General features: G+C 39.3%; 1 protein-coding gene across 1 annotated transcript; it reads right to left on the bottom strand.

Annotated features, from left to right (window-relative positions):
• Positions 1-824: 824 nt before the first annotated feature.
• On the bottom strand, positions 825-25,230 carry LOC135675810 (cation transporter HKT1;5-like). The gene is made up of 3 exons (XM_065186358.1): positions 24,075-25,230; positions 1,350-1,568; positions 825-1,192 (listed from the first exon to the last, which is right to left on the bottom strand). Exons 1-3 carry the CDS (start codon positions 25,208-25,210, stop codon positions 994-996), a joined length of 1,554 nt encoding a protein of 517 aa, XP_065042430.1. The 5' UTR covers positions 25,211-25,230; the 3' UTR covers positions 825-993.
• Positions 25,231-25,439: the final 209 nt, after the last annotated feature.

Below are 25,439 nucleotides of genomic sequence, written 5' to 3'. Positions count from 1 at the left end.
GGGATGGGGAAGAGCGGGTCCGATTCAATGCCCTCGTTTCTTCCCATTACTAACTAAAATGCCCCTATCATGGGCTCCCATCTCGATCTTGGTAGATGGCAGTTCAAAGAATATGGTACAATGCAGAGGTAATTTGGGGATTTTGGTTGTCGGGTAATGGAGGTTGATTTGGATCCGCACCGCCCAGTGGAGAAAAAGAAAAGCAACAAATATGTATTCCACCGAGTACGACACTTTTTCGTACCCCTTTATTGCCTCGTCCAATAGATCAACTCTCGTTTGTATCCAATAAAATTGCAGGTATTGCCTTGGGTATCGACATAGGTAGCAAAAGTATTGCTCGTAAAAGCTATTGCGGCTTACTTGTCGGTTTGTGCCTCGATCAGCTGTCTCTCCTCGTCCTGCTTTCTTTGCGGCTTGATGACCTGTCGGGATTCATTCATTAAGTGGGACCGCGTCCTACGTGTCATGGGATCCTCGCGGCGTAAGTGAACTCCCAAAATTGTAATAAAACGGTGGTAACGCTACAACCCGGTCGAACCGGGTCGACGCAAATCGGTTCCCTGATACGAGTTGTAAGCATGGCTTAGGGAGAACCGCACATTTCCATAAGCACTACAGAGCGTGCATACAAATCTTCTCAGTTCCTTCGTAAGAAAATGATACATATGTGTACGTACATTCTCAGGATTAATCAGATTTGTGTGGAGCTAACACAATGATTAAAATGACACGAGAAGCGAATGAAGTCTCAGAGAATTATGATGGTTTGATGCAATGGGAGATGGGTCTTGATGCATGTATACTTAGACGTTTAAGTTGATCGGATTCTTCTGAAGAGGTCTAAATCATTCTAGATCTACATACATTATATTATACATATAACAATCTTACACAAAAACAAAAGTCATGGGAAGACCAAATTACGGACACAATACTGTAGACCAGACTTGGAGATCGAGACAAATTATACAAGAAGACGCAGTGGAACAACTATATAAACTGCCAATATTTGCCACCTCCCATGCTAAACTTCTTCAACCTGCCGAAGAACATGACAGCAATGAGCACAAGCTTCCCTTTGTTGCTCCATTTCGCCGAGAACCCAGTCGACACGTCTTTGCAGTGCACGTCCGCCTTCACTTGCCGCTTGCAGCTGTAGCCCGTTGTGTACCCCACAGTTCCGTATGCACTACCACAAGTTCACAAAGCTGTTAGTTCCAGAGAGAGAGAGAGAGAGAGAGAGAGTAACATGACTGCTTTGCGGTGTAAGTTCGAGCTGCATAAAGGTACAGGAAACTGAAGAAAGTGGGATTCCGAGGCTTCTTGGAGAGACGGGACGCACGTACCTTACAACCTCCACAACTACGTTGAGGACGCTAAAGTTCAATGGGTCTCGAGACATCTGCCTCCTCTCTGTGATGCAAATGATGATGGTGAAGATGGCAATAGAAGACAGTGGTGAGAGGATCAAACCCAGGCCTGTTGTCCTCCTGCTTGTTTCTCCATCCTCGAGGAGCCGCCTGTCATCTTCTCTGGGCAGAAAACAAGTATACGGAGGAAGATACCTGTAACACAGTTAAGTTCGTGAATTCGTTCGTTCAACAAGTTCTTGATGTCTTGCAAATTAAGGCCATCTGTGGATGATACATGAAAATTGAACATCTAAGTCTCTAGGGCTCTCTCTTTTGACAAGAGTTTGAGTGCGATCTGGGCATCTACCATTTAGGTGTTCACATGTGATGGCCTTCAGTGTGTCACCTCATACCACAAGTGTGAAAATTTTAATATCAAGAACTGAAATCATATAATCATGTATCAAAGTTTAGATATAGGTACTTGATAAGGGACAATGGCCTTATCAGTACCTTTCGATATTATTTTAAAAAAATTATTTGATCTATAAGTACGAGGGCTACAATGATATTGATTTGTAAGAATAATTAGTTATATTTGAATAAGGACTATATATTAAATTTGTATGCGATGTAGATATATATTAAATATTATATGTATGATATGTCATATTAGGAGACCAAATTAAAATCTCCTTCTCTCGATAATATTAAGTCGGTAAATATGAGATAATTAGATTGACCCACGTGGCCTTCCATCATTATAGGTAGGGACCGATTCTCCACGTAGGTTGAGTTAGTCGAGTCTCTCGAGGCTCACCTATATCGTGATTCACTATCTTGCCTACGATATAGAGAAGTCATCGGTGACATGAGGACAAGGTATATGCTTGGTCGAGTCCCTCGAGGGTATATTATCGAATTAGACTCATCTTATAACGATGATGTTGACTTAATCGAACATCATGATTGGTCGAGTCCCTCGAGATCATGGTGATTTGGAGGCCGAACAGGATGGGAATCACAAGGAGTGGTGATCGACAAGAGTTACCTACCTTTATGGACTTAGTATGATTGACGAAGATAATGTAAGCGTGATAGAGTTGAACGAGGTTGGAGAACCTAGCTCAAGCACCACTTCATAGCCCGAGTCTATTCAAGTACCTAGCATACAAGTTTTGACTTTACACAGGTTCGGCAAAGTATCTCATCCTCCTAAGAGATATGTTGGACATATTAGAGGAGAGGATGTTGAGGATATTGATCTTCAAACCTATGAGGAGGCTATTACGAGTATAGACTCCGGGAAGTGATAAGAAGACATGAATTCTGAGATGGATTCCATTTACTCCAACAAGGTTTGAAACTTAGTTGATGCACCCAAAGGTATTGTACTCATTAGTTGCAAGTGGATCTTCAAGAAGAAGATCAAAGTAGATGAAAAGGTAGAGACCTATAAAGCAATGCTAGTGGCTAAGAGATATTATTAAAAACAAGGTGTTGACTAGGATGAAACCTTTTCACCCATAATCATGCTAAAATCCATCTGAATTCTATTAGTTATTGTGGCACACTATGATTATGAGATCTAACAAATGGATGTAAAAACCACATTCCTTAATGACAACCTCGATGAGGAGATGTATATGATATAACCCGAGTGATTCATGTCTAAGGATTGCCTAGATATAGTTTGTAGGTTGCTTAGGTCTATTTATGAACTGAAGCAAGCTTCTTGAAGTTGAAACATAAGATTTGATAATACGATCAAATCTTATGACTTCATTAAAAACGAAGATGAGCCTTATGTGTACAGGAAAGTAAATGAGAGTGGTATCACCTTATTGGTGTTATATATGGATGACATCCTGATTATTGAGAATCATGTAAGAATACTATCCATAGTAAAAGCTTGGTTATCTAGACACTTCTCTACAAAGGACTTATGAGAAGTATCCTATATCTTGGGGATTCATATATATATAGAGATAGATCCAAGAGGATGCTTGGCTTGTCCTAGTCCAAGTACACAGACACCATTGTCAAAAGATATGAAAAATTCCAAAAGATGTCTCATACCAATAAGACATGGGATATCGCTTTCTAGGAGTATGTCCCCAAAGACTCTTGAAGAAAGGGCGAACATGGATACGATATCCTATGCCTCAGCGATAAGGTCTATCATGTATGTTATGCTATGTATTAGGCCTAATATAGTGCATGCTCTAAGTGTCACGAGCAGGTATCAAGCATATCCAGGCTTTGAGCACTGGAAAGCAGTAAAGTGTATCCTTAAGTACTTACGAAGGTCTAGGGATCTTTTACTGGTATATGGAGGAAGTAGCCTCAAGGTTGAAGGCTACACAGACTCGAGTTTCTAGTCCGATATCAATGATAACAAGTCGAATTCAGGATATATGCACACATTGAATGGAGGAGCAGTATGCTAGAAGAGTTCCAAGCAAGATACTACTGCTGACTCAACTATAGAGGCGGAGTATATTGTTGTAGTAGAGGCAGCAAAGGAGGGAGTCTGGATGAAGATGTTTATCAACAGAGAGATTGCTCAAGCGAAGGAATCTAGGTCTCATCAGAAGTCTAAGCACGTTCTAAGAATGTTCCACCTGATCAGAGAGAATGTGACCTAAGGAGATGTAGCGGTGGAAAGAGTTATATCCGAAGATAACATCGCAGATCTGCTGACAAAGCCATTGTCTCATATTGTCTTTGAGCATCACAATGGTCCGATGGGGATCAGACACATAGGTGATTGACTTTAGATCAAGTGGGAGATTGTTAGTCATAGGTGCCTTACAAGCCAATCATGTGAGTGATGACGCGTGTGACATGATACACATACTTTTTACTTATTATATTTAGTATTTTATCACTTTATATATATATATATATGTATATATATATATATGTATATGTATATATATGTATATATATGTATATGTATATGTATATATATGTATATGTATATGTATATATACATATATATACATATACATATACATATATATACATATACATATATATATATGTATATATATACATATATATATACATATATATCCATGGATTTGTGTAATGAGAATCGAATCGTGATGAAATCATGATAATGAGAATGATTCACCTTTAAACACAGACCCTAAATAATCCTGGTCATAGGTTACTTGAGAGAGACATCAAGATAATTGGACAGACTGGTGTATTATATACTCCTCCATATAATGGAGGTAACTAGTCTCATAGCTGCTCGTGCGGGGATACTAGTGCTACAGTGCAAGTGTTCATTAGAGAATGAGTTCACTGATTGAGCCACTCAAAGAATGATGGATAGTTAATAATATCTCATTATCAAATAGCGATTTCGTTGTCCTAGTGATGTACATAGTCCTTAGACTTGAGACACCAAAGATATCCTATATGAATACTCCATTCTTTTATACCGGACTTATAAGCTTGGAAGTTCTAGATCTAACACAACTAGTCATCGGGAGTGGTAGCCAACCTTACAAGGACTATTGAGTGTCGATAGAGGATCATCCACTCTTGGTGTTATAAGAAAAATATCTTATGTATTTGTGCTTAGATAAATCCCTAGCTAGGGTCATTCGAATTGAGAGAGAAAGAGTTCTCCGAGAGAATCTGATTAGAGCGAGACTCAGATAGAAACTGTATAGGCCTGATAGTACCATGCCTAATATACAATCTCTAGGGTATTAAATGGATGAGGGACTATAGATATATAATAACCGAGGACAAATAAGTCTAAAGGATTGGATTCCCCTATATCGTCTAGGGATTGTAGCGTAGTGGTTGAGTACGTTCGTAATCGATGAGCCGAGTAAATTATTATAAAGATAATAATTCATTGAGCTAGAAGAAGTTTTGACAAGTATAACTCACGGCCAGCTTAATATTGGGCCTAGAGGGACACACACATATAGTATGCATTGCGACGAGTAGAGGTTCAGATGTGAGATATCCGCTAAAGCCCTTATCTTATTGGATATCCAATAAGCTCATGAATTATTGGATCCTATGAATGAGATCCAATAAGAGGCAATGAGAGATTATTGGATAGAGATCCACTAATCTAAGAGACTTGGGTAGCTGGATAGGGATCCAATACCCAATAGGACAGGATCCATTAGGGTTAAGTTAATAGGGGGCCTCTATAAATATGAGAGAACCAAACATACATAGGCTAAAGGTTTCTTGGTTGTCACCTCATATTCTCCTCTCACCTTCTCCTCCTTGATAGTAGGTGTGAAGTTTTGGATAGCGATTTGAGGAGCATCAAGAGCTACATTAATAGGGGGGGTGAATTAGTGTAGCGAAAAAAATCATTAGTTTTATAAAATATTTGTTTGTTGAAAATCAATCTTAGAAAGTGCTTAACTTTAGAGTAAATGAACTAGCAATTAACTTAGAAAGTAATGGTAGTAATGAAAAGTAGAATGGAAATAAGCACACTGAAATTTACAGTGGTTCGGTCATTGTGACATACATCCACTTCTGATTCCTCCTCCGTCGAGGTAACCGACATTCACTAATGGTCTTCCTTTAATAGGCGAAGACCAACCACCTCTTTACAATGCTTTCTCCTTTTTACAGGTTTAGGAGATAACCCTTACAAGCCTCATACCTCTCTTGAATGATCATAATACTAGAAAGGCAGGAGGAGGACTCTTTGTACTTTTACAACACTTTTAACACCCCAAGGCTTCAAGATATTGTTGACACTTTCGTGTCCTTTCATGCAGAAAAGGGTAAGGTATTTATAGGCCCCAATGACTTCAGAATTGGAGCCAAAAAGTATCATATCCTCGGATTTCGGGGGGTACTAGCAATACCAACACCATTATTGGGCAGTACTACCGCCTGTAGATTGACACTGGACAGTACCGCCACTCATTCTGGGCTGTACGATCGCTTGACAAAGCTTAAAGATTGAGCTCTAGCGGTACTATCGCTTGACAGGATGGTACCACCGCCTGACAGTATTAACTACCGACGATACCACCACCTAGAGCACCTGGGAGATTGAGTCCCAAGCTGTCACGGACAAACTTCGAAACAGGGTGTTTGATGTAATGCTTATGTATGTCCGTGTCATTTGGCATGTTCATGCCTTGTACAGTAGGTAGAGGGGCGGCCGAAGGCTTAATAGTCCCATTTTAGTTGGGTTGGTGGCCTCTTTAGGCTTGTAAATAAAGGTTGTGTCATGTGGACACGTGCGAGAGATTTTCGGTCTGTAATGGACCATTTTACCCTTTGTTGTGCCACTGTTCAGAGCTTGTAAAGTCTGTTTGTAATTTGCATTGTCTATGAAGTGTTTTTCGGACATGTTTGCTTGTGGATCCCGATTGAGGCGTTCTCTTTAACCCGTTCTCTCTTTTGTTGGTCCTAAGGGACAATGGGAGGCTTCGGGGAGGCTGACATTTGCGGACGGACGCGCAAGGGTGCCGCACGACTTAGGCAAAACCAGCTAAGTGCGTGTCATATGGTATCAGAGCGGGACAAGCACTCATAGAAACACTTGACATGCAAACGTGGGGGACCTAGCGGGGCTGCGTTGAGGGCAGTCAGTAACGCGCGACCGTTTGAGTGAAAACGGGCATGGAGATGTAGGGAAAGAGTCGCTCAAAGGAGCGGGCATCTAACATTGGCATTCAGAGGAATGGCCAACCCTTCGCGCAAGAGGCACCACGAGAACAGGCAAACTTGGAAGAATGCGGAGCGCACAAAGGTTGGGATGGCTGAGTTTGAGCTATGGCTCAACGTTGACAACTTTACTTGATGGTGCTCAAGGCAAGCGAGGCGCTTGGCAAAAGGACGAGATCATGCAAAGTGGAATAAGTTGCTCAGCGACCGAAAGAGTTGTGCAAAGCTCACAGAGGTGAGGGGAATTGCTAACTCGAAGAATTCGGTACTCATGCATGGGCTTGTATGCGGACGATGGATTGTTCGTGGCCATCCCAAGGCGGTCGAGACTCAGTGCCATGGAGCATTGAAACTTTCTCTTCGGCATGCGAAGGATACGTTCGGAGGAGGCTGAAGTGTGCAACGAGTTCAGCATGTTGCTAGGCCTTGAGGGGTGCAGCGGTGGCTGTATTGACGTGGAGGCGCAATCTAGCAAGTGCGTTTGCAAGAGGCAGAACAATGCACAGTTTGTTCAGCAGATCGGAGTAGTCCAAGGGGATGGTGGTCTCCGAAACGAAGAGAGATGTTGCTCCAATGGGATAGTTATCCAGGAGGGATAAGTCTCGGCTCTCCAGAGGGAGAATCATGTGAGACGGACTTCACATGTTGAGGAGGAGTACCTCACAAACAACAACTCCACGAAGCTCAATGGACCGAGCAAGCAGCGAGGAGTTGTCACATGATCTCGCTCGAGAGAATGCATGGGTGGATGCATTGCGAGATCAAGTGGGGGAGCGACCTGAAGCAACTTAAATGAAGGCACACTTAGAGTCGATATGGAGATCGGACTCAAGGGAGGGCTGACCCGTGGAATGGTGGGCACGAGGGCCACCATCGACTCAATGCAAAAATGAGGAGCGGAGCAACTTGGGTGTAACTTGGCGAAGTACCCAAGCCGCATGAAGGGAGCCAGCAGAGAAGTTGGAACATGGAGCAGAGGCACAGTGCTTTCCTTAGACAGAGGTCAAGGACATGAACTCTTGTAGAGGCAAGAGCAGGATCATGTTGTTCCATGGGTCCTTCATTCTGACGGAGTGGACTCATCTTGCATGGTGCCAAAGACGAAGGGAGCTTCTGGGCACATGCACCTTATCTCGGAGGAGCATTTGATGGAGGAACTAAGGCGACTCAATTTGCGGAGGCGAAGTTGGGTTCAGAAGGCCTTAGCACGGGGCAAGAGGACGCAGAGGCGGGTACTCTTGAAGAATATGCCACAGTGTTGCCATTCAAGTTGCCATGAAGGAAGCAGTGCGCAGCGGAGATTGTGCTGGTAGGGGCAGAGGCCCAGGATTCAGGCAATGGTGCACAAATTACAGTGAAGTCGGTGGACTTCGGGAGCTACTAGGCGACGGACTGTCCTAGAGCGGTGCTTCATCTAGGTGTGACCCAAGAGTGGGTGGATGAAGGTCGATTGCCAAAGGAGCGAACAAAATCGAAGGTGGAGGGGACTCTGCGATGTATTGGCAGAGGCCACACATGGAGGGTTCACAATTCGAGTTTATTCCACAAGGATCAGAATGCAATGGAGATGTCACCAGGAGGCGACATGGTGCAGCGGATCGTGGTGGAACAGTTCGTGGCAATGCGACACACACGACATAGTCCCGGGAGGGACTAGATCATATGGAGGTATGATCGGGAGCTACTGGGAGCTCCACTTCGGTGAACAACACGACGGCAAGAAGGGCTATGGATTCAAGGAGTGAAGGCCATGGTACCGCAGAGGCGGGTCTTCCGTGCGTGCATCGAATTTTGCATCGGATGAAAACCTTGGTCATCAGCATATGGGGGCTGGGTTCCACCAAAGGAAAAGTTCGAATGCAAGTACCAGTGAGTTCCATGGGAGGAACTTGATCATGCAGAGGTATGATCGAAGCAGCTGGAGAGTTGGACTGCTCTAGAGCTCATATTCGCTTAAGGGAGCCCGGCAAGTCAGAGGACAAGGCCGAGTAAGCGAACGTTGCTACCAAGGAAGCTAAGGAGAACAGAATCGGTGCAAACCCTACAACGTGATGGCAGTGGCCATGCATGGGAGTTACAGTCTGTCTTTCCATCGACCAAACGGACTGCTTGGTGAACACAGAGGTGTTGAAGCAGGAGGTCGAAAGGGGCGAGGAAGCGATGACGAGTCCAGCGGGACTTAGCTACCCAAAATCAAGCATCAGTCAGAATGGAGGTGGACTCAGAGGAGTGCCACGGAGACATATCTACTGATCATGAAGAAAAGGGATACAGATGCGAGGAGACGGATAGTAGGATCATGGGCATGGCAGCGCCATGGTACCGTAGAGGCGGGACTTCCGTGAAAGTCATTGATCCCTTGCTCTCATGGAGGGAGAGCGCTTGGTCGTGAAAGGGGCCGAGGAGGTGGAGAATGCAGAGACAATCTTCAAGTACCGAGACAAGGCTGAAGGGCAGAGGCCGAAGAACTTCGTAAGACCGGTGTCAACAAGTTTCTCATCAAGATAGCCGTAAGTGAAGGACTTCGGGTCATGCAAGAGTGCACGACCAAGGAACGAAGCAAGCAGTACGCGGTGCTGTACCTTTGCTACTCAGTGGAGTAGGCGGCAGGGTTGATGGAGAAGACGGTACAATCCCAGAGGCGACCTCATCTATCAGAGAATTACTCCAAGTTGGGGTGAAAACTTCCTGCATTCCAGAAGTTCAATGGCATTGAGAAGGTGAATCACAGTAACTAACTCAACGCAAGGAGTGCAAACACTTCAAGTGCTTTAGAAGTGTGAGCAAAGAGCAGGTGAAGGCCAGTAACCAGCTCGATGCATGAAGTACAACCTCGAGGAGGCGGGCGAAGTCAAGTAACCTTTGCCTTCTCAACTCTTAAGAGAATGGGCGAAACCGAGTACCCCAATTCTCTTATCTATCCAGCAGAGGAGCTCTGCACAAGTTCAAAGACCCTTCGAAGAGAATGGAAGACAACAGTTGTCAAATCCTCACCAACGGTGATCAGTGCTACTGAGAGTAGATTGTCCGCTTCATTTCCCAACGAAATGCCAATCGAAAGCGGAAGTGATGCGAACCTACTTGGATGTGACAACTAACTGAAAGAAGAGTCAATGAGCAGATGTTGTGGAGGAAGGACCCAAAACTTCATAAGTTTGTGATGCGATACTCGTTAAAGCTCCAACAAGCATCCACCCAGTTCAAGCAGCATGTGGAATTTTTGAGAGACTGGCGCAGTAAGGATGGTCTTTTCCTTCATTTTGGGGGATCCGCAGGAATCAACAAGGATCAACACAACTCAGCCAACCCCACACCAGAGTCAGAGTTATTGGTGAGTTGAAGCAGCATGGCGGATCAAAGGTTCGACTACTCAGAAACAGCAGCGGAGAGCAGCTGGGAGCCAGGAGGCGCATTGCAGCTAGAGCAGAAGATTGAAGACTCAGCAAAGGCGAAGAGTTGCAGTGTTCACAAAGGCTTCGACGATGACGTCGAAGGGATAAGTGGGGGAGAATGTCACGGACAAACTTCGAAACAGGGTGTTTGATGTAATGCTTATGTATGTCCGTGTCGTTTGGCATGTTCATGCCTTGTACAGCAGGTAGAGGGGCGGCCGAAGGCTTAATAGTCCCATTTTAGTTGGGTTGGTGGCCTCTTTAGGCTTGTAAATAAAGGTTGTGTCATGTGGACACGTGCGAGAGATTTTCGGTCTATAATGGACCATTTTACCCTTTGTTGTGCCACTGTTCAGAGCTTGTAAAGTCTGTTTGTAATTTGCATTGTCTATGAAGTATTTTTCGGACATGTTTGCTTGTGGATCCCGATTGAGGCGTTCTCTTTAACCCGTTCTCTCTTTTGTTGGTCCTAAGGGACAATGGGAGGCTTCGGGGAGGCTGACCTTTGCGGACGGACGCGCAAGGGTGCCGCACGACTTAGGCAAAACCAGCTAAGTGCGTGTCAAAGTGGTGCCACTGCTGGCCATGACTTCAGGTGCTGAATGGGCTATTTCAACCAGCCCAATTCAGCCCTATTAAGGGCCCAATTGGCCCCTAACTGAGTTAGTGAGATTACCTCCCAATCTTAACTCAACTTATGGTCTAACTATGATAATTAAGACATTTAAACAAGCAATCTCTATCCGGTATGCCAATTGTTCTCTCAGCGAACTTCTCGACGAGCTTCCGGTGAACTTCTCGGTGAACTTCCGGTGAACTTCCGGCGAAACCCCGACGAACTCTCGACGAGCTTCCAGTAAACTTTCCACACATCGTCCAGATCTTTGATGTATCATTCGATCTTTGACTCTGGCCCAATATCTACTTTATGTCTTACCGCTATCGTAGTTAATCATGCATACTTATCTCAACATATAGATTATATCAAACAATTTACCAATTGATTTCATCATCAAAATATGAGATTCAACAATCTCCCCTTTTTTTATGATGACAACCAATTGATGATGAAGTTAACCTTAACTCCTCCTATCTATATATCATATTTAAGAAAAGACAAACTTGAATTCAAGACTTAATCGATTTTAATTTAGAAATTTCATGTATTGTGCATCATCATAGTTTCAAGTCATCAAGGTATTAAATGCACAATTTCATTACTTCATGATAAAATACTTTGGGCAAGCCTTACATCGCTACTTGTATGATACGTCATTATAACCTTTATAATACTTACATTATTGCATGGTGACGTTCAAAAGTTTACAATATTAAAGAGAATCTGACGTTGCATTGTAACATTCAAAAGGTCACAACATTAAAGAGTTAACAACATCAAAAGTTCACAACATTAACGAGTTTGCAACATCAAAAGTTCACAACAAGAGTTCACAACATCAAAAGTTCACAATATTAAATATTTCACAACATTAAAGAGTTCACAACATCAACAGTTCATAATATTAAGGAGGATCTGTCAACTTTTCCCCCTTTGTCATCAATAAAAAGACATACATTAGGTATTCAGGTGGTGTTAAATCAAAATATCTAAACAAAGTATTAAGTTATTGATAAATTTGCTACAACTCGATCCATTCGAGTCCCTATGGCGTCAGCAAATGAGGAGGATGCTTGCTCTATTGGAGGTGTTGCCTCAAAGGGACTAGTAGGAGGAGATTGGTTTTCCCTAAATAATGGTATTTTAGATTCTGGATCAGGTGGGGTGGGTGGTCAGTCCTTCTAGATAATCTAGTTCAAGCCCCATTTCTGACTATACATCTTAATCTTCTTAGCAGGTTTCTATTTATGATATTAAACCTATCTAGTTTCAAGATTTCTTCGTCAGATGGAATGACTATGTCATATGCATGGATTAGTCTAGTGATCAAGCCACCATATGGAAGTATCATATCCTTTTTTGATAGTTCAATTATGTTTTATTATATCAAGTAACCAATCCCTTCATAATCCAATACATCGTTCCTACTTTAATTTGGCTAACTTCATCATGATGATATTATTTTAGGAGTATAATACTTATCAAGATGTGATGAAGCAATTTGATATTAAAAGGTAGTAAACAAGTTTGGATTACCAAAAATGGTACATAAGGTTTCAGAATAAGTGGTCTCAACTGATTCTTCATCTCATTGTCCTCTAAGGTAACAACCTCTTATTTTCTCAAAAATTCCAATGAGGTTGCAAATTACGCTATTCGTAATGGGTATGTGATATCCTAAGAGATAAGTGGATACCCTATCATGTTTTTCATATGTAAGTTGTTGTAAAATAACCTAATAAGTCTAGGATAAATTAGGTTCACTTATTTGAAGAATTGTAAGGATATATAGGTTAGCAAACCATTGAATTGGTTCTAAATTACTCAATTCTTCTAAATCTACATATTTACCCTTATGAACATTTCTAAATACGACATGCTATGTTATGAATAGGGTTCTAGTAAGACCATTACTCTCCAAAACTCCTTGAGTTGTGGAATAACAAAAATCCCAACATTTCATATTTTAAAGTTTTCGAATGTAAATGCTTTATCTTGAATGAAAATGATGTCTTAGGTAAATTTGATGCAAAATCCGATGAAGAAATTTTTCTTAGCTATTCTTCTATCTCTAAGGTCGTTCGTATTTTTAACAAAAGAACTTTGGTTATAGAATAGTCCATTCATGTTATTTTTAATAAAGTTTCTGAAGTTAAGAAAAATGATCTTGATGATGATGTTAATTTTGATGCTTTGAATTTAAATGAAACCTTTATTTCATTTAGCAACTTGGATGCATCTTCTTCCGAAACATCCTTACCCAAGGAATGGAAGTATGTAGATGCTTATCCTAAGGAGCTAATCATGGGAGACACAACAAAAGGGGTTCAAACTCATTCTTCTCTTAAGAATTTTTGTACAAATGTCACTTTTCTCTCCCAAATTGAACCTAAATGCATTGACGAGGCCTTGTAAGATGATTCATGGGTCATCGCAATGCAAGAAAAGTTAAATCAATTTGAGAGAAATGAGGTATGGAAGCTTGTTTCAAAACCAAATGACCATTTAGTTATTAGTACTAAATGGGTCTTTAGAAACAAGCAAGATGAATTTGGTATTGTGATTAGAAACAAGGCTAGATTAGTGGCCAAGGGTTTCAACCAAGAAGAAGGTATCGACTATGAAGAAACCTTTGCTCCTGTGGCACGATTAAAAGCCATAAGGATGCTCCTTGCTTATGCTAGTAGTAATAATTTTAAGTTATTTCAAATGAATGTTAAAAGTACTTTTCTTAATGGCTTTATTTCTGAAGAAGTTTATATTGAATAACCTCCCGGATTTGAAAATGATAATCTCCCTAATCATGTATTTAAATTGACTAAAGCTCTCTATGGATTGAAACAAGCCCCAAGGGTTTAGTATGAGAGACTTAGCTCATTTCTTATTGAAAATAATTTCTCTAAAGGCAAGGTCGATACTACATTGTTTATTAAAAATTTTAAAAATAATTTTCTTATTATTCAAATTTATATTGATGACATTATTTTCGATTCCACGAATGAATTTTTATGGGAATCATTTGCCAAAAGTATGAGTCTAGAGTTTGAAATAAGCCTAATGGGGGAATTAATTTTCTTTTTAGGCTTACAAATCAAACAACTAAGTAATGATATTTTTCTTAGTCAAACAAAATATGCTTTAGATTTGCTAAAAAGGTTTAATATGGATAGCTCAAAGGCTATCAATACTCCCATGAGTACCTCCACTAAGTTAGACATTGATGAAAGTGAAGAAAGCTTTGATCAAAAAGCTTATAGAGGTATGATAGAAAGTTTACTATACCTCACCGCAACTAGACTGGATATCATGTTTAGTGTAGAACTTTATGTTAAGTTTCAATCTAATCCTAAGATATCTTATCTTAAAGCAGTTAAGAAAATTCTTAGATATTTTAAAGAAACCACTTATCTAGGATTATGGTATCTAAAATTCGAGAACTTTGAACTAATTGCTTATGCTGATGTGAATTTTGCTGGATGTAGATTAGATAGAAAAAGCACATCCAGAACATATCAATTTTTAAGACATGCACTTGTTTCTTGGTCTTCCAAGAAACAAAACTTGGTTGCACTATCTACAACCGAGACGGAGTACATTGCAGCTGGTGCATGTTGTGCACAAGTTGTGTGGATGAAAAATACTTTAGAGGATTATAAGATTCATCTTAAAAATATTTCCATAAAATGTGATAACACAAGTATAATATGTTTAACAAAAAATCTCATTCAACACTCTAGAACTAAACATATTGATATTAGACATCACTCTATACGAGATTATGTCAATAATCATGATGTAATCTTAGAGTTTATTGATACGAAACATTAATTAGTCGACATCTTTACAAAACATTTAAGTGAAGAACAATATAATTTTATTAGAAGAGAGTTAGGAATGTTAATTTATCCAAATGCATGAATTTGATGTATATCTTTTCTGGACTATCTTTCTGTATTTCATAAATGGAGCTTTCATGAATTTATTTTATTTTTATCTTCCTTGATATCAAGTTTACTTCATATCCTTGCTCCATCACTTAATGATGTTTGATACATGAAATTCATTGACAAATGTATCTCTCACGAATTTCACTCTTATGAATTTTTAATGAGAAATGGATTTGATGCAATGCTCCTCTCACTATGAAGTTTTATTCGTAAATTTCTCTTTCATGTGATACTCTCCTATGAATTCCTCCTTATTCCTCTCATGAAAGATGAATTTTCTGAATTCCAATGGATATCTTGGTTCTTGAAAGATGAATTTTAGTGTGCGATGATTACTTGCAAGATTGGGGATTTGATTTCGTATAGATATCTTGATCCTTTTTATGAATCCCTTCTCTTTGTCAAAATGAAAGCATATTTTAACGAAAACTTATTTATCATTTTTGACTTAATTTAAATCATTTCATAAATTTAGTTTTTAATGGATTCCCTCCTTACTTTCCTTCCTCTTCTTCATGCAAAGTTGTGATGACAAAGGGGGAGAAGTTGATGGAATCTATCACTTTAATGTTGATAACATTTAATGATGAGAACTTTTAAGTGTGAAACTTGAATTTTTTTTTACCATACTTGCATTATTGAATTGTTCTCCTTTTTGTTGATGACAAAGGGGGAGAAATAATACCAAAATATGGTAAATTGATGACAAATGTATGCAATGTATTTCATCATATATACTTAAAATATTTGCTTGATAAATTTTATTCATTATGATAAGATATCTAGAGCTTAACTTGGTATTTTACAATTGATATCTCGCCATAGGATGATGAATTGCTATCTTTATCATCTTTCATATTTGAAATATCATACTTAGAAATGGATATTATGCCTTGACATCATTTTGATAAATATTTGGCATCATATTTTGAGAATGTTAGATCATGATAGGAATTATGATGTGCATGTTGATAAGTTTAATAAACTTAACTTATCGGTTTGATTCTTAAATTCAAAGGCCTTGAATTCAAGAATGTCTTTTCTCAAGTATAACATATAGATAGGAGTTAAGGTTAACTCCGTTATCAATTGATTGTCATCATCAAAAAGGGGGAGATTGTTGAATCTCGAATTTTGATGATTCAGTCAATTATAAATTATTTGATCTAATCTATATATTGAGAAAAGTGTGCAGGATTAACTACAATAGTAGTAAGACATAAAGTATGTGTTATGCTAGAGTCAAGATCGAGATCTCGTTGGGAGTTCAAGAGTTCGTCGAAAGTCTGGACGTTCGTCGGAAGTTCTGTCGGAACTAACCGAGAAGTCCAAGAGCTTGCCAAAGAAGCTCATCGGAGCTCGCCAAGAAGATCGTTATAAAGTCCAGGAGCTTGCCGGGAGTACATCGGAACATTGCTGAGAGTTCGCCGGAAGTTCGCCAAAAGCTCGCCGGAATTGGGCCGGATTAAACAGCCTATTCAGCCCTTAAAAACATGGTCGGTAGTGGCACCACCTGGTGACCAAGTCCCCCAAGTAGTCTGGGCGGTGGCACCGCTCAGACTGGGCCGTGGTACCGCTAGCATTTAATATTGCCAATGGTGGTACTGCCCCTATCAGGCGATGGTACCGCTAGAGCTCGGTCAGGCGGTGGTACCACCCAGTGTCAGACTGCAGTCGGTAGTACCCCTTAGTAATGGCAGTGGTATCGTTAGTACCTTGGAAATCCGGGATGAGACACCTTTTGGCTCTATTTCTGAAACCACCACCGCCCAGACTAGGCCGTGGTACCGCTAGCATTTAATATTGCCAACGGTGGTACTGCCCCTATTAGGCGATGGTACCGCTAGAGCTCGGTCTCCGAGCTCGATCAGGCGGTGGTACCACCCAGTGTCAGACTGCAGTCAGTAGTACCCCCTAGTAATGGCAGTGGTACCGTTAGTACATTGGAAATCTGGGATGAGACACTTTTTGGCTCTATTTTTGAAACCATTGGGGCTTATAAATACCCTATCCTTTTTTTTATGAAAGGGCACGAAAGCATTGGCATAGTCTTGAATTCTTGAGTCTTAAAGTGTTGTAAAAGTGAGAAGAGTTCTCCTCCTTCATCTCTTAGCCTTGTAACCATCCAAGAAAGAGGAGTGAGACTTGTAAGGGTTGTCTCCTAAACCCGGCAAAAGGAGAAAGAGCTGTAAAAGGTGGTTGGCCTTCGCTTATTAAAGGAAGGCCATTAGTGGACGCCGGTGACCTCGAAGGAGAAGGAATCTGAAAGTGAATGTAGGTCACAAAGACCAAACCACTCTAAATTCTAGTTTGCTTTTCAATTTGTGCAAGTTACATTACTGCAAGCTACATTACTTTCTTACTGCCTTCTCTACACTCTCATACACTTTCAAGTTAAACTCCTTACGAAACGATTTTCGTCGGAATTGGTTTTAATCAAAACGTAGACTATTGAAAGTTATAATTTTTCCGTTGCACTAATTCACCCCCCCTCTTAGTGCCGCTCTTAATCCTAACAGGTTTCATGCGGGAATAATTCATAACTATGAATCAAAAAATTGATTTTTGACTCCTTAACCCTACTTGTGTCTTCGTGTGTGATTTCAAGTATATGCTAAATGTTATAAGTCATTTCGCAAATAGAAACTCGATTGAATTCATTTTTATCCAAAGCACAAAAAAAAGCATTCATAGCTTAGGCGTTCAAAGAGAAAGTCTTCTCTAAGTCATTCCATTCGCTCATTAGAAGAGAGGACTTTTGAAATCCGTTTTCAATGATATTCCATAACTCAAAATCCATAGAAATTAAGAATATCTTCAACCTAGTTTTCCAATATGTGTAATATGTCTCATTGAACATTTGAGGACGAGTGATAGAATGACTCTCTAGATTATCGGCAAAAGCTATCTCTCTTGGGTTTTAAACCAAATTGAGAATAACTGAGCTCTGATACTAATTGTTAGGATCAAGAGCGGCACTAAGAGGGGAGGGGGGGTGAATTAGTACAATAGAAAAATCATCGATTTTATAAAATATTCATTCGTTGAAAACCAATCTCGAAAAGTGCTTGACTTTAGAGTAAATGAACTAGCAATTAACTTAGAAAGTAATGACAGTAATGAAAAGCAGAATAGAAATGAGCACACTGAAATTTATAGTGGTTTAGTCATTGTGACCTACATCTACTTTCGATTCCTCCTCCGTTAAGATCACCAGCGTCCACTAATGGTCTTACTTCAATAGGCGAAAACCAACCATCTCTTTATGGCACTTTCTCTTTTTTATGAGTTTAGGAGATAACCCTTATAAGCCTCATACCTCTATTGAATTATTACAATACTAGAAAGGGAGGTGGAGAACTCTTTACACTTTTACAACACTTTTAATACCTCAAGACTTTAAGATATTGTTCACACTTTCGTGCCCTTTCATACAAAAAATGGTGGGGTATTTATAGGCCCCAATGGCTTTAGAATTGGAGCCAAAAAGTATCATATCCTTGGATTTCAAGGTGCTAATGTACCATTGTCATTATTGGGCGGTACTACCGCCTGCAGACTGACACTTGGCGGTACCATCGCTCAGTATGGGCAGTATGACCACTTGACAGATCTCGGAGATCGAGCTATGGTGGTACCACTACCTGACAGGGCGATACCGCCTCTTGACAGTATTAATTGCTAATAGTACCACCACCTAGAGCACCTAGGAGACTGAGTCCCAAGCGGTGCCACCATTGGTCCTAGCGGTGCCACAACCAGCCATGACTTCATGTGCTAAATAGGTTGTCCTCTAACTGAGTTAGTGGGATTACCTCCTAATCCTAACTCAACTTATGATCTAACTACGATAATTAAGATATGTAAACAAGCAATCTCTATCTAGTATGTCAATTGTTCTCTTGGTGAACTTTCGGTGAGCTTCCGATAAACTTCTCGGCGAACTTCCGACGAACTCCCGACAAACTCTTAGCAAGCTCCCGAAGAACTCTCGACGAGCTTTCGGCAAACTTCCGACACATTGTCCGAATCTTCGACATATTGTTCGATCTTTGACTCCTGCATAACATATGCTTTATGCCTTACCACTATCGTAGTTAATCCTACACACTTATCTCAACATATAGATTAGATCAAATAATTTACCAATTGATTTCATCATCAAAATCTGAGATTCAATAGCCCTACTATGTGGATCATCGCTAGAGAGGAGGGCGTTAGACCTCCTTCATTCTCTCCTACAGATCTACAGGGATTCAGGGATATATAATCTCTCTAAGTAACACAACTATCTCATATGTGGTTTTCAGTTTCGTGGATTTTGTTCACCAATCTTCGCACGACGATGAACACCTTTTTGAGAAATTTGAGATTTTTATTTTCTATTCTTTCGTTGAGCATGTGATGTCGCCCCTAAATTTTCCTACACTTGTGTTATCACATGAAGTAGCACTGTTGCGTGTGCAGTGTCACCTATAGCCAAATCCTACCATTGTAGGTAGTAGTGATGCCACTCAAGGTAGCTGCTGCCCATAATCGCAATTGCCACACATAGCAGCACCATCATAGGACTTATGTTGCCAAGGCTATTGGACACTACAGTCATTGACTGTAGTAGCCATCTGTCTAATCTATGGCCGATGACCAATAGAGACTACCGCCCTCAATGGTGCTATCGCCAACAACAAGCTATCGATGGTAGCCCATCAATCAAACATGGGCAGCATGCCATCCCCGGCTTTACCTATATTAGGCAAGAGACCTTGCATCACTTGCAAGCAATAAGATGAATGAGATAGAAAAGCAAATCAATAACACAGATGAATCGTTCAAGCACTAAAATCATGCTTTTCTAATCATGCTTTTGTTACGTAAAAAAACTTTAATATCAAGCACTAAAATCAAATAATCATAGATTGAATTTAAATGTGTATAGCTTTTGATATCATTTAGAAAACTTTTATCTAATCTACAAGTATATCATCGTTCAATTTGAAAACTATAGCAATATTGATTTATAAGGATAACTAGACTTGTATTATCATCTCTTCCTATTTTTTAATAAGATAACTATAAATAATGAAATATGGACTAAGGGGAGACGAGAGAAGTGTTGGAATTAAACTTGTTCAAGTGTCATAAAGAGGTTCATTTCATCAAAAGAAATGTTCATTACATCAAGAGGGAGATTCATTACATCAATAAGAAAAAATGGATTAAAAGTCTATAGAAGGATAAGTCAAATTGGTTATTGGTTCTTGATAGGGTTTCTTGAAAGAGAATGATTCATCTTGAATACAATTAATGTAATATATCTTTTGGGACTATATAAACCCCATATGTTGGGTCATGAAAGATAAAGAGTTTCTGAAATTGTAAAGAGTTTTCTTGAGAGAAATATTGAAGATTGAAGCTTGTCCTACTCTTCTTCTATTTGATAACTCTATCCCCTCTTCCTATCAACATCAACATTTGGTATCAGAGTATAGGTTAAGCTATGGCCTCTTCCACAAGTGTCATCCAACTCCAAATCCCTAGATTGATAAAAGAAAATTATGACATATGGTGCATCCAAATAAAGGTTCTTCTAGGCTCCCAAGATGTATGGGAGTTTGTAGAAGATGGATTTATTGAACCAAGTCCAACAGAAGAAGGAGCAATGAATGCAGAAGGAAACAACTCAAAGAAAGAAGGAAGAAGGAGAAAAAAGCTTTGTTCACGATCTACCAAGGGCTTGATGATACAATGTTCGAGATTATCGGTCTAGCAAATACTTTAAAGGAAGCTTAGAAAATGCTTCAAAAAGCATTCGATGGTGTTGATAAGGTAAAGAAACTTCGTCTACAAGTTTTACGAGCCGAGTTTGAAAAATTACAACAAGGTACTTTTGAAATTATTTCTGATTACTTCTTAAAAATCATTTCTATTGTTCATCAAATGAGACGAAATGGTGAACAAGTAAATGATCAGAGAGTAATAGAAAAAATATTAAGATCTCTAGATCCAAAATTTGATTTTATTACTGTTGCGATTGAAGAATCTAATGATTTAGAAAAAATGTCTTTAGAAGAACTTATGGGTTCCCTTCAAGTTCATAAACAAAGGATTACAAAAAGAGTAGAAGACAAAACTATGGAGTAAGCACTACAAGCTAAGTTTGCTCTTGAAAATAAAGGAGAATCAAATTCTCAAAGAGGAAGAGGACGAGGACAAAGAGGAAGAGGAGGCAGAAATCATACCAATCAAGAATCTCCAAATAATAAAGATGCTAGAGAAAATTCTAGCCAAAGAGGTCGAGGTTATGGTCGAGGACATGGCCGAGGCTGTGGACGTGGTAGAAATTCTAAAAGGTTTGAAATACAATGCTATGCTTGCAAAAGGTATGGACATTACTCTTATGAATGTTATTATAATCCTAATAATCAAGGTGATAAGGCAAATTTTATTGAGGAAGAAAAAAATAAAAATTAAGTTTTGCTAATGAGTTATGATAATTTGAAAGAGGATCAATCTATGGCATAGTATCTGGATACAGGAGCTTCAAATCACATGTGTGGCATCAAAGAGTTATTTTCAGAAATGGATAAAAGTTATTCCGGAAACATTACATTTGGTGATTTATCTCAAAGGCCAGTAAGAGGCAAAAGTAAAATTCTCCTTGAACTTAATAATGGCAAGGAATTATGAATTTCAGATGTTTATTATGTTCCTGATATAAAAAATAATATTTTAAGCTTGGAACAATTACTTGAAAAAGGTTATGAAATTGAGATGAAAGATATGACTCTCTCAATTTGTGACAAGAATAAAACATTGATATCATATGTGAAAATGGCAAAGAATAGAATGTTTCCTCTGCATTTAAGTATTTTTGATCAATCAAATTATTTTAAAGCTGATATTGAGGATATTTCTACACTTTAGCATCTTCGATATGCTCACTTAAATTTTGAGGCTTTGAAACTTCTAGAGAAGTATAATATGGTGACAGGAATGCTAAAAATTGATCGTCAAACAAAATTGTGTGAAGTATGTGTCGTGGGTAAGCAAGAAAGAAAGCTTTTTAAAGTGACAAGGACAAAAAGAGCATGGAATTGACTTAATCTAGTACAATGGGATGTTTGTGGCCCTATCAATCCAGTATCACTTGGAGGAAGCAGGTATTTTCTTACCTTCACTGATGATCATAGTGGAAAAACTTGGGTTTATATGTTAAAAGAAAAGAAAGAAGTTTTAAGCAAATTCAAAGAATTTAAGAATTTGGTTGAAAGATAAAGTTGTTGTAAGATTAAATGTTTAAGAACATATAGGGGTGGTGAATATATATCAAATGAATTTAAAAGTTTTTATAGAAATAATGGAATTCTATATCAATTCACCATGCCATACACACCTCAACAAAATGGTGTCTCAGAAAAAAAAAAAAAAAAGGATTATCCTTAATATTGTTCGATGCAAGTTAAAGGAAAGAAAAATTCCGAAAGAATTTTGGGGTGATACTATTGCTTGTGTAGTTTATTTGCTTAACAGGTTTCCGACAAAGCGAATTGATAACGTTACACCAGAAGAAGCATGGAGCTTACAAAAACCAAGAGTTGATCATTTGAGGATTTTTGGAAGTATTGCATTTGTCAAGATACCAGAAGAGAAAAGAACAAAATTGAAGGATAAAAGTCAGAAATGCATTTTGCTAGGTTATCCGGAGAATTCTAGTGGTTACAAACTCTACAATCCTATTACGAATAAAGTTATGATATCAAAAGATATTGAGTTTAATGAACAACAGATTTGGAACTGGAAAAGTGATGAGCAGCATAAGAAAGCTGTAGCTTCAGAAGAAGATGATATAATACAAGCAAGCACCGAAGTGACTTTGCTAGAATCATCACTTAGATCAGTTAGGTCAGATGATTCAAGAAGTCCAATTATAAGAAGGACAATACCAATTTAGGAGCTATATGATATGACTCCAAGGATTGATACTAACAATGATGAACTTTCTTTATTTTATCTTTTTGTATGATATGATCCATTAACCTTCGAAGAAGCTTATAGAGATGAAAAATGACGACAAGCTATAAATGAAGAGATTCATACCATTAACAAAAATAATACATGGGAGCTTACTACACTTCCAGAAGACCACCAAGCTATCGGTGTTAAGTGGATCTTCAAAACAAAAAGAAATGCAAAAGGAGAGGTGGAGAAATACAAGGCCAAATTGGTTGCAAAGGGATATAAACAACAATATGAGATTGATTATGAAGAAGTATTTGCGCCAATTGCTCGATTGGAGATAGTAAGATTACTTATCTCTATAGCAGCTCAAATGAAATGAAAAATTTTACAAATAGATGTCAAATCAGTATTTCTTAATGGAGTTATTGAAGAAGAAGTACATATTCAACAACTTCGAAAGAAACTTAGCATGTTAGATGGAACAAGTTTAAGAGGAGAGAATGTTGGAATTAAACTTGTTCAAGTGTTATAAAGAGGTTCATTTTATCAAAAGAAATGTTCATTGCATTAAGAGGGAGATTCATTACATCAAAAAGAAAAAATGGATTAAAAGTCTATAGAAAGATAAGTCAAATTGGTTATTGGTTCTTGAAAGGATTTCTTGAAAGAAAATGATTCATCTTGAATACAATTAATGTAATATATCTTTGGGGACTATATAAACCCCAGATGTTGGGTTATGAAAGATAGAGAGTTTCTGAAATTGTAAAGAATTTTCTTGAAAGAAATATTGAAGATTGAAACTTGTCCTACTCTTCTTCTGTTTGATAACTCCATCTCCTCTTCTTATCAACATCAAAAAGAAGATCTATAATCTCTCTTTTGTATGTTGTCACGTCACATATTAAGTCGCTAAGAGATCCTATCAATTTATAGACGAAATTAGATGGTCTAGGACAAATAATTAAGATATTCTTTTATGTTAAGTCTTCAAAAGAATCCTATCATAATTAAACTTTCTTTTTATTGATTTATAAACTATAGTCAAAATCTAATTCAATCTATTATATATCTTATCCAATTAAAAAAATTTATAATCTAAGAAAAAAAAAAAAGGTGTACTAACATCATCACGACAAACAGCACCAGGATGGCCGGAGAGATAGCTGAGAGGTCAACAATGGATTCTCCAGCGTAGCGTGAGTTCACTGACAGGAACATGGCACCGACGATCTTCTGATACGTGCTCAGCCCAGTTATGCTGTCGGACGTCCACTCCATGCAGCAGAACAGTATGAGCTGTAGCAGCACAAGCCCCGCCACGGTGATTGCCAAGTACAATGCATGAGGGCCAGGAAGCAAGTGATCATAACCCATCTCCCCATAGTTATTTAGCAGGTAATCGTACTCTTGCCGCTTGGTGAGCTTCTTCAAGAGCCAGATGACTGCCCTCAAGCTCGAGGCGTACATCGTGTTTCCGACGAGTACTTGCACTAAAACTATCAGTAGGAGGCCAGAACAAGTCCTAAACACCACCATATTCTCATTGGTGAGCACGAAGCCGCAGTTGGCGAAGGTAGAGACCGTCGTAAATATGGAAAACATGGACGCATTGATACCCTTTCGGTCAAGCACAGATCCGGCATCTGGGACAAGTCGCAGGTAAACAAGGATGAGCAAGAAACCAACCACGTGAGCTACTATGAGATAGCCGAACACCACAAAGAACAGGTGCTTTCTAGAGCTAGATTTCATGTCCAGTACTGTCATGTCGGGAGGCATCAGGTCGGGTTTCTGGTGTCCAAGCTCAGCTTCATCGGAGAGAGTCGCGAGTTCCATGCCAGATGCATCGAGTGAAGAATCCTTCTTCTGGGACTTGATCTTTGCGAAGTGGAGACCAAGCAGGGAAACGAAAACCTCTCCTCCGGTCACCATTAGAAGAGTTAGAACTCCGAGCTGGTAGTTGGAGAACACCTCCATCTCCATGGCATCCATGCTTGAGACAGTGTTAGCTGACACCGACATGAAGAGCAGGTCGACGTTGGTAGGCTTACTCGTCACGTCTCTCAGAGGCAGTATCTTTAGAAGTAAGAAACCAGCCATAGACAAAGAGAAGAAGTAGCAGGACTGGATCCAGAATGGGTTAGCCTGAAAAAGTAGAAATCGATAGAGAGAGGCGACGAGGGTGGGAATAGATTCAGTGGAACGTGAGAGTTTATGGATGAAGCTTTTCGTATGGGAAGTAATGGCCGTGACAGCCATGGCGGTCCCTGAAGGCAGTAGTTTGGATGCAGCTATTAGGGTGGGTGGGGAGATATACATATATATACACGGCACAGGTGCAAATTTAGTTTGCCATCTTCCTGCGCACATTCGGAAACAACTTCTTCTACCAATATAAGAATTCAGATATATATATATATATATATATATATATATATATATAATCTAGCTGACAAACTGCATTTGCAGGCACCAAAATGCTAGATTA

This window comes from Musa acuminata, chromosome BXJ1-1, assembly GCF_036884655.1.
Source record: "Musa acuminata AAA Group cultivar baxijiao chromosome BXJ1-1, Cavendish_Baxijiao_AAA, whole genome shotgun sequence".
Lineage (NCBI taxonomy): Eukaryota > Viridiplantae > Streptophyta > Magnoliopsida > Zingiberales > Musaceae > Musa > Musa acuminata.
This window is presented reverse-complemented; position numbering and strand designations above follow the sequence as displayed.